Source organism: Eufriesea mexicana, unplaced genomic scaffold (assembly GCF_001483705.2).
Source record: "Eufriesea mexicana isolate 0111107269 unplaced genomic scaffold, ASM148370v2 scaffold1387, whole genome shotgun sequence".
Lineage (NCBI taxonomy): Eukaryota > Metazoa > Arthropoda > Insecta > Hymenoptera > Apidae > Eufriesea > Eufriesea mexicana.
The window spans coordinates 497,695-509,391 of NW_016909492.1; the positions used below are offsets into that span (position 1 = coordinate 497,695).

Consider the following 11,697-nt stretch of genomic DNA (forward strand, 5'->3'; position numbering starts at 1 on the left):
ACTTTGTAATGGCGTCTAATAGTAATATTACAGAATATTTCACTTGCAATTAAAATAGCGTATACATTTAATTTTATTATTTAATAAATTTATCCTGTAAATAGTGTAAAACGTGCACCATGTTGTATAAAGAACCTAACAAAATGTATAGGTTATAATTGTTTTCTATAAACTGTGTGATAGTAAACACTGGTATAAAGTTAGGTTTCCACTAAACGTATATTTCTAATAAACGTTTGCAAATATTCGCGTACGTTTGCGTTGAACGATTTGTTGACTATTTCCATCAAACTAAATACTCGCGAGCACTGATTGTTGATCCATGCCTGGGCGACAACCGACGGTACATAGTCTCTACCGAATACGCCCGAATGTAAACGAACGAATTTTCTTTGATGCACCAATACCGCTACGAGCGTTCGTAAATGCTCGTGCTCTTTCGCGATTGTTCGCCACCCGAACGCGTCGAACGCACTCTACCGGAGCAAATGTACGTTAGAGGGCATTCGCAAATATTTTGAGCGGGAGACAGATACCGGGATTAAACGTTTAAACATTTACATAATTCTACATCGGCTTGTTAATTTCTTAATGTTGCAACCGTTTACCTAATTAGATAAAATGCAAGATTAAACGAAGTGATAATGCTGTAAGATTTTCAAAGCCGTTGTGGCTCATTGAAATACAGCTAATTATTGAACATTTCATTGCAATCTGATTTTTAAACATGAGTTCTGCTTATCCTGCGGAATAAAACTTTTCTGTGAATTTATCTGACGTTTACAGTATAACTGATATATTTCAAGTGGAATAGAAATTAACATTATACAAGAAAATAAGGAATTCGCCACACCTAATTCACATTAATGTTTAATTAATATTCACGTTGGAAAAATGATTTTTTAAAATACATAAAAAATACAATAAGACAGTAAATAATATTTGAAAATAGCTAATATATATTATTTACAATAAAGTCAATCTTCAAAAATTATTTTACGTTATTATTATAAATAATATTTTTGGAAATTCGTCGTTCAGAATTTTCAAATATTTTTCTACATTTATTTATATAATGTAGTAATCAGTATATGAAAAGAGTTTTATAGCAAGTGTAGAAGTCATTTCATGCAAACTCAGCAGTTTCTAACAGTAATACTGTAATACTATACATTTCTATAATTCATGACAGTAATAATTCCAGAAAACTATTTATACAAGTTAAGCTAAAATTCAATGAAACACGTGAATTTGACCAAAAACTTATAATTTATGAAAAATAATTAATATCGCTAGGAATTTGAATATTTAAAACTAAAAATCAAATCAACATCTATCAAATATCGACATCCTCGATGATGGATGACATTTACAATAATTGCAATGTCAAATTCTTAAAAAAAAAGAAAAATTGCATTCAATGTCATAATACTTTCACTATTTTCTTTCATAGTTAATTTAAAGAATATACATATGTATATTTAATTTCAAGGACATGCATAATACTCATGATAATAATTAAAACAAATATTTCAGAAATTATCATTATATATTATATTTGTTTATCACCGTATTTATTTCTCTCAGCGTAATATTTTTACGAAATGTTTAATAATAACTCTTACGAAATTATCGCATTATTATACAGGACGTATAACGTGTGCAAAGTTTGAGCCAAATCGATGAGTCGAACGTTGCGCACTTCCCTCATGTTACGTGACGATGCACAAAAATGTAGTAAACCGCCGTCGTGCATAAATCGTGTACGAAATCACTGATTAGAAAGCGTCTTCTAAAACTAGCGGTAAATCAATTAATAATTTACAAATGCAACGAGTATCTAGCTTGTATCCGTGTCACGAGACACGAATGTAAATATGTTTTTTAAAACAAATATAAAGTACGAATAAAAAGGGAATAAGTCATATATAAAAATCACGTATACGATTGAAAGATACAAACGCAGATAACTGACCGATTTTCCAGCTGCTTTGAACGCGATACGTATAAGGGACGATTATTAACCGCGAGTAAAATAGCACAGGGAGAAAGAAGGGGGAAGAAACTGTAGTAAAACATCCATAATTCCGTGCGCGGGACGAAAACAAACGATATATACGTTTCAAGACGCACAGCTGTTTACAAAACAATGGGAAGAAAACGATAGGTATCACGCGAACAAAAAGCAATGAAAAAATTTCATTTCTTGCGCGTGATCTCGTCGCGATTCGCGCAACGAACCTAATGAATAAAATCATTCGCGTGATGCGTCGTGGATCGTTGCACGTGACACAAATAAAGAGAACCGATGGAACGAGAGAGAGAGAGACGGAGCGCAGTCGGTGCCGCCACCACCGCCGCCAGCGACGGCAATGACAACCACACGACAGTTACGAGGCTCGTGACGCGGAAATAGTTTCGTATCGATTAGATGCCGGTACACGAATACAGCAACGATCAAAGACGGGTCGGAGTCTTTCGACAGACTTTATTTGGAACATGTTATGCAGGAAGGAAGCAGTCCACGAAGTTGGGAGAAATTACTTTGAAGTTTAATTATTATGATTCGTTCTGACACACGTTGCGAAAAAATAGGTTATGATACCAATCTTTATATTCTATTATATACGGAAAGACATTTATTTCTTTATATTCATATAAACGTTTATTTCAGCACGTTACGTATGTAACTTTAAGGAAAGGTTCGAGCTGAATTCGAACCTAACCTAAATGTCAAGCGTGTACGTATAAAAAACAGCAAGAGTACACAAAATGGTTTACTTTCGTGAATAATAAGTGACATCTTCGTCCACGATTTCAAGGCCTACCCTATTCAAGAGTTCCTTCTTTATATCTACCAATTCATTGTAAGGTGATAGGTCAAGGTTTTTGTAAAAACATGGTAACACATTCTGGTACGAAATGCAATGACTATAAGCATTTTTTAATCTTGGGAGATAGTTCTCTTGCATAATCATTATAATTAAAAATTTTAAAGTCGTGTGCTGGAATATTTTGAATATCTGCAATATATGTTGAATATTTGTTTACAAGGGAACAATTTTAACAAAATAGATCAGTTTATATTTGGTATATAGTATTTAGTAAAATTGCAAGATTTAATTGTGATATTTAAAATGTTTTGCAGACTGCTTCCTTTGTGGACAACACGATCCGTTCAAATTATTGTTAACTTCAGTCAAAAGCAAAACGAATCAACTTACTTGGCCGAAATGTGTACCAGGTCCTTGCGCGCACGGAGGTATCGCAGCTTCTTGGAAGAAAATACTAAGGGCGGTCTGAAATCATGAAATAACCACAATTAGATTGAATAATGAAAATTTTGCATTTCAATATATATTTTGTTATTACGCGTCTTGATTACGTGCCTCAATTATAATTTTTCAATGTGAACTCTGTTTCTATTCATAAATCGCGTTATTCAGCCTTCGAATAATGAATACTAAGCCTGCTGACTCGGCTTTTAAATGCCTTTTGTTAAAACCATGATTCGGAACAGAGTATTACAACGATTCTATTATATTGAACGTTTATGTTAGCGATAAGTAGGCTTAAACATAGGACGATATAATTTGTCGTGAACATTGAGTAACAGTAATCACGAGAAACCAATTTTCTGTTTCCCAAGTCAGTCCAAGACAGAAGTGAAAAATAAATATACAATCAATATTCTTATTACGAATAACATTAATAATTTATTAATAACCTTCAAATATTTATTAATATTATTAATACATTATTTATAATACATTATAAATAACTTCCACACACATATATATATATATATATATATATATATATGCAGTCAGTTCCATAAGTATTTGTACTCTTGTTGTTTATGAGAGAAATATGTTGAAATCAAGAGATGAATCTTTTATTATGAATGAACCTATATATAATGTTTACTTTATAAGTAAACTATAATAAAAATATATTTTTATTATTTATCTTATTAAATGCTTTAGTATTACTTTATATATATTTTTATTTCATTTTTGATAAATTATATTATTTTTCGTACTTTTTACGTTTCTCGTATTTTAATTTATTTATTGTTAAATTATTAAAATAATTTTCCTCTGTGTGTGTATAAATCTCTGATATCCAGATCGGATCAATGTACAAATCAATTTAAGATCTACAATTTTAAAAAGTAAAAAAATGACAAGCTTTTCTAATTGTTTTAGCATTTGATAATACAATGCACTGATAATATAGTGTTAGATATTATAATTGATAATGCAACGAGATAAAAATTATGTATATATTTCTATAATACTTAATTCTAACCTACATTATGAAATTTTTTATTAATAAAAAATTGCGGTTTTAATCGTTAATCTAAATTATTGTAATATCTAATAAAATAAGAAATGTAATTTTGCTACCACACGATTAAGATCTTTCTGTTGGGTCACATGACCCAGCATTCGCCATGCGACTGTCACGCCATGCACTGTTCGATGGTTAACCTATCCAATTAACTGTGGTCGATGAAATGCTGTGAACTGTACGTGTTTATGACAACTGTTTATATGGTAATAAAAAAACGTGACTGAACATCTCGCGTATTTATTCGCGCATATAAATAATCTCAAATATCATTGATTGCATGTAAGTTAAATGTAAGGGAAATTCAGAACTGGAAGGATGAATATGAGAAAAGGTCACGTTACTGAGAGTTTGCATTTTCGTAACCTCAGATAGAAATAGGAAGATTCGTGTTTAGTTACCCATATGAACAGCCAAGTGTTATTTACCCAGACGTTTCATATTAAAATTATAGTACGAAATGTTACGAAAAAAATAATAATGTATATTATCGTCTTGTAAAAATAGATCATTATGATTTATTACGACGAGTAATATTTAAAAAATAATTTTCCTAACGTTCATTACTGTTTATCATCTTTATTTTAATTTAAAAATTATTTTTCTTTAATTACCGTATTGGAAGCGAATATATAGGGTGTCTTGCAAGTGACCATTTTGAAAATTATATATAAACTGGTAAAATTATAAGACGAGAAAGTGTATATGTATTTTGTTACATGAATAAGTTATATGAATATACAGGGTGTATTGGAAGTGATCATTTTGAAAATGATATATAAATGGGAAAAATTATAAGACGAGAAAGTGTATATGTATTTTGTTATATGAATATACAGGGTGTCTTGGAAGTGAGCATTTTGAAAATGATATATAAATGGAAAAAATTATAAGACGGAAAAGTGTATACCTATTAAATTATATGAATATATAGTGTGTCGTGGAAATAACCATTTTGAAAATTATATATAAATTAGAAAATTTATAAGACGAGGAAGTATATATGTATTTTGTTACATAAGTTATATGAATATACAGGGTATTTTGGAAGTGAGCATTTTGAAAATGATATATAAATGGGAAAAATTATAAGACGAGAAAGTGTATATGTATTTTGTTATATGAATATACAGGGTGTCTTGGAAGTGAGCATTTTGAAAATGATATATAAATGGAAAAAATTATAAGACGGAAAAGTGTATACCTATTAAATTATATGAATATATAGTGTGTCGTGGAAATAACCATTTTGAAAATTATATATAAATTAGAAAATTTATAAGACGAGGAAGTATATATGTATTTTTCTATGAATTCGTATAAGTAAATACTCGATTTCCAATTTAAGTTTATCACAAAGCGATAAATTTTCGCGGAACACGCTTGCAGGATTTGCAGGTGTGCTTTTTTTGAATCGTTTTCGTAATACGATTACGAAGATCAGCTAAATCTGTCATGCTTTTTCCGTCACGCATAAATCCAGTCCTCATAAATATATTTACTCAGTCGCGAATATCCTGGTCTCTAGGACCTGCTTTGTAAAATTTTCTCTTGAAATATTCCTCGATTTCACTGTATCCCAACAAACTTTATTTCGCATATAACCGAATCGAAGATTATTCGAATGAAATTTTATTGTTACATTATCGCATAAAATTCGAATAAAACGTTATCTTATTACATAAAATTTTACGTAAGTAATTTATTGTAATATATTCCTGTGATATAAAAATATAAATGGCAGGAAGCTATACGAGAATAATTGTTCATTCAAATGAATTTTTATTCGAATAAACCTATAAATAATAGAGTCTTATGTCATTGACATTTATAATTATTGAAACTTTGCCCTGTGCAGCTATTGCTGATAAGGAGCCTACATAGAAATAGTAACCGTTTGAAAGTTCAACACTAACATTGTCAAACGAGTCGATAACTGATTTCAAATATTTTATTTTACAATTATTTGAAATATGTAGTCGTTGATATAGTTAATGTCAACTTTCGTTCGAATAGAAATATAACGTATATATCAGTTTTTATATATGCATTATATACACATAATTACAGGTTGATAGTTAATAAAATTTAGGTGTTAACAAATATTAATGAAATTAACCCTTTGCACTCCGAATTATTTTTCAATTTTATTACCAATAACTCGACGAAATCCGGGCCCAAATGGTAGGCATCAACGCGTGGTAAACGGACCAGACTGATGCTCGAAAACAGTCGCAATACGAGCCGAAATGTAAATACGCGTGATATAGTCAGTTTTACGCGAAACTACTGTTGTGGAAGCAAACTCTAATCCTTTTTCCTTTTATAAGTATTATAAATATATTATATTTTATAACAGATGACAGTTTCAAAACTATATTTAGAAAAATGTTCTGTTCACGTGTCTGGCTCGTGATATTCGTGTTCGGGCCAATATCCTCGTCACGAGTCAGACTCGTCGAAGTACGGGAAGGGGTTAATAGTCTTCTTTTCAATCTATTTTTTATTTTATATTAATTTGTCGCCCATGAAAACAAATAATTTTAAATAAATTGTAAATAAGATTTCTTTGCACTCCGAATTATTTTACAATTTTGTTGCCAATAACTTCCTACTATTTTAAGTACTTTGTTTGAAATTTACTTCACAGGATAGTTCCTCGACTGCCACTTATTTTAAAGAATTTTGTTTACTGATTATATTAAATACAGCTCTCGTTGTAATTTATATTTCGAATTTAAGTAATTCAAGTAATTACTTGTTTTCTGTTTTCTTGTTCACTAAATGAAGAATTGAAAAAAGGGTTAATACTAATCCTACGGATTAATAAAATGGATTTTAAATAATTTTAATAAAAAGAAAATATTTTGCTTTGGTATATGTATGTCATTATATCTCACAGTCATTTCTGTTTCTTTTTCAATTATTTTTCAAAATAGACGCTCCCTTTTATATAAATAAAAATTACATAAGATATGGAATACATATCAAAGGTACTAAAACAAGGAAAAAATAAAAATAAAAATTATTTCTAGCAATAGTCTGTGTAATATTCGTTACAGAGGTAAATTATAATTTTCTGGAAACGATTGCAATTCCTGTGACAGCACCAAGTTTTACTTATCCATGTAAAAATGAAACGCTGGTGCTTCTGGTTTTTAAGAGGATATATCGGGTGTCCCAAAAGTAAATTTTTAATTAAAAATTGTAAATATAACAATGGAGATGCGGTGTTCTTTCGTCTTGCGATCCATTTTTAATAATTCTAAATTGACAACTGTCAACGCTGTCTTTTTCTTCGTTGGCAACACTTTACCACGTAAATGGTGCAAAATTCAAATCTTACATGAATTTTGAGACACACTATATAAATGTACACCTAATTCTGTTTTTACACGACACATATGTTCCCGAAGAAAACGTGTAAAAAAAATTCGTGTAAAAAAATATATTGCATCTATGGAAAAATAGAAGATTGGTTCCAGTCCCAAGAAATCAGCAAAAATAATACAATAAACCATGAGCTTTCATGTTAGCATCTTAAACATTTTATTTCATAAAGATTGCACGTGTATCGTACAAAGTAAATTATCATTTGAAAAGGAAAAAAACATGTCACTAATTCATGAACTAAAAAATTAGGCAAGATAATATGAGTTACACGTAAAAAGATTTTATTCGTTGTCACTTATATTTTAATTATATCGTCACATATTGTAGACTAAAGGGTTATTAAAACAAAGGTTTTAAAACTATAACTTACCATTTATTAACTTTTACGCAAAATTAATTCCTCGTCTCCAATGTCGCAGTTATAAAAATAAAAGTAAAGCAAAATTTTCTTCTTAGAATTTTGGTCGATCGTGTTAAATCAAAATAAGTCGTGTAAAAAGAGAATTAAACTTTTTTCCTAATTCGTGTTAAATCAAAATCGTGTAAAAGAAGTTCGTGTAAAAGCAGAATTGGATGTATATATTTTAAGAAACTGTAATTAATTTTTTAATCTGCGAATTATATTCTCCCGAATGAAAACAATTCTTTGTGTCTTTCGTACTGAAATAGCAAAAGAATAGTAACATAAGAATCTTGATTTTGAATCGAAGTGAGAATTCATACGTGCAATGTGTGTATTGAAGCAAGTAATACAACGTAGTAGTACAAATGTGTGTGTAAACTGTCATACAGTAGAACATTATATCATACTCGATTTAACCATTTTAGATACTTCCTGTTTCTGGACGGGCCATATGGGCTTCGAACAAGGTTGACTGTTAACTCGAAAAAAGGTACATCGACTATATCTCTAAAATTGATAATATCATTCTTCATAGTGTTCAGAAGCATTCAAAGTTTCCCACAGGCGAAGATTATATTTTTAACAACGAATTTTACCTAAATAGTACGCGAAAATATGATAGTGACATAAATGATAATTGACACAATTTATATAAGAACGTCATGAAAATAAAAATTCATAATTGACATAATTATTGATATAAAAATATCAAAAGATAAGAATTAACAATGAACAAAATTTATATAAAAACATCATAAAAATAAAAACTGTAGAGATCTATAAAATGTAATGTAGGATATAATTTCCAAAGGAATTGCGAATTGACCATTGACAACAAAATAAATAATAATTTTCCTCTACCTTACAAAATATTTCATAAACCTGTAATAAACTTAATTATTAAGATACTAAATTAAATATTAAATTTATATGCAACTTCCTATCCATAATGAGATTTTAAAAATTTTTAGATACAGGTAATTCCAATGTCTAATTTCGTCAATTAAAATATTTAAATATTATTAAGTCAATTCTCAAGTCTGAAAATTGAAATTTAAATTCTATAATAAATACTATATTGATAATAAATGATTGATACCTTAAAATTAATAGATTCGTTCGAGATGAAAATTAAATGAAAATTAAATTAATAATAATTAAGAATAATAATCGAATTAAATAAAAAGAGTAAGAGGTAAAATAGGGAAAGTCCACTTTAGTAATTTTAAAGTGATAATTCTGTTAAAGGTAACCGGATTTTTCAAATGATAAGTTAGGATCCAATTATGAGGTAATAAATCGTACAAAAAAGTTCATTACATTTTTTCTTAGGTTCAATAAAGCTATTTTACAACATTTCCTATCATTATTTTTCTGTATCCTTCGTGTAAAATAAATAGGGATAGTAAAACATACAAAATATACAAGAAATACACACTATGTCAAACACAACAATTTAGCAAAATGTAACAAAATTTACCAAAACAAATTTTAAACCAGATGTCATTTCTTTACACATTTTTTTTAAACAGATAATAAATTTTTATTTGTCTCAGACATCATCAGTCCACAAAATTTGCAAAACAACAAAATAAATTTCTGACCAAACTCCATTTCTTGTATATTTCCTCCAAAATATAAAAATCCACGAAAACTAACATTTACATAAACATGCTTACTAAATAATTAATAATATAATAATATAATAAATAATAAATAATTTTCCTCTACCTTACAATACAGTTTAACCAGACATCAGCAGCTCCAATACTATTTCCTGATACACAGCATAGAACCTCTGATAATAAAATTTCATGAATTGAATTTGCAAGGTAGCCCAAAAATAGTAAAATACACGAATGTTTTGTAAAAAAAGAAAAAAATAAATAAATAAACGTAAAATCGTTTTTCCTTCGAGCCACGAACTTGGACCAAAATGTAACATCATACTTATAAGCAGGTGTCGTACTTGCCAGACCACCTGTTAGTTACATATGAAAAGACATAGTTATATAGATGTAGGATGCTAGAGTTTGAGAGTGAGTGCAAGGGAACATTTATACATAATGTAATATACCATTTCCAAAGAAATCGCGAATCGGCCATTGCCAACAAAAACAAATTATAAACCGATCAATATTTTCTAGAAGCAAATGGAAAAGTTATTTTTGGTAACAAAATTAAGTTGCCTGGTTCCTACGGGGACGTGAAGCGTAGGTTAAGAAAAGCATAAAAGCATGGTCCTTGACGACCAAAACAGAGTCCTTAGAAATCAATCGTAACCAGCACGAGCGTGAGTCGCTTGGTGTTGGAAAGAGAGTTAAATTAGAGTGCGTTTTTGTGTGTTTTCGTTTCGTTACCTTGGTGTTCTTCTCCTAAGTTAAATTAGTTTTATGAGTCTCGAGTTTGTCTTACTCTGTTCTCTTTGTTTTGTCATTTTTTGGTGTCTCGAAACCAGTTTTCGCCATCCTACAATATTTTATTTTAAATACAAACAAATTTTTTTAAATAGTATTTCAAACAGTATTTTATTTCAAAAATTCTGAAAATAATTATGCTATAGTTCGGAATATTTTATTTGTTTAATTTATTATCGTTATATCTTTAATTTATTAAATTTGCGAATTCTTACTTATTTCTTATCTCGTTTAACGTTATATTAACTGTTTTCACAATTTATTTCCTGCAGTAATGTAATTAGAATACAACCAAAAATACTTGTATATAGAGTGGACTATAACGTGACCACCTCGAGTACCTTCAATTATCTAATCATTGGAGGAACAATTATTTTTGTTGTAAATAGTAGGACACAAGAGACTTACAACAAGATAATGACACTTGATTTTCGCGAAGTTAACTGTGTTGCAGAAGACAAACAACTTCGTCTTATAAGAAACGAAAATAACCGATGTGTACATGTGCCTGTGATTATGAAAGTGGTCTAAGTCACTTATATTTGCTCCTGAAATATTAAAAGCTTCGGCCTATGAATACGTGATAAATTCTAAAATTAACTGCGATAAAGCTACAAACTCAATGTAACGATTCAATTCTTCACTGTTTTGTAGAAAATAAATATATTTTATCGTAATATAAACAAATGCAACGCGAAATAAATAATAAAATCGTTCCTCTTAAGTCGATGACTTAGATCACTTTCATAATTATAGGCACATATATGTGGGATTGGAATAAGCGCGGCCCTGAAAGAATGTCAAGTGTGTCTGGGCTTAGAATGAAAGTGACCGTGTGCAAGAGGATTGACTGCAAAGAATATTTATGGTAGAGTCAAGTGAATGTTTAGGGGTGCGTCCAGAGTGGTTTAAGTACCTGGCCCACCGAGGTTGCGAGAGAAAGGGGCATGATTGGAAGCCTGGGTATGGAAAAGGACAGAATGAATGCTTTAAATAAGGGTGTAAGGGCACGGGCAAGCTAGTTTCCAGGAGTCTTTAACACTTTCTGGGTGACGAGTATGCTTCCGTGGGGGCCCCGTCACCCAAATATGGGCGACGCTCTGCTTGTTCAAGTTAAATAGGATTTTCAGC

The 11,697-nt window shown here is 29.9% G+C and overlaps 1 protein-coding gene across 1 annotated transcript in view; it reads right to left on the reverse strand.

Moving 5' to 3' along the window:
- LOC108548147 (UBA-like domain-containing protein 2) overlaps positions 1 to 11,697 on the reverse strand; it is a 126,331-nt gene that overhangs the window by 84,276 nt on the left and 30,358 nt on the right. Inside the window, exon 2 of the mRNA XM_017900955.1 lies at positions 3,225 to 3,299. Coding sequence (XP_017756444.1) covers positions 3,225 to 3,299 — 75 coding nt within the window. The remainder of the gene's footprint in view (positions 1 to 3,224; positions 3,300 to 11,697) is intronic.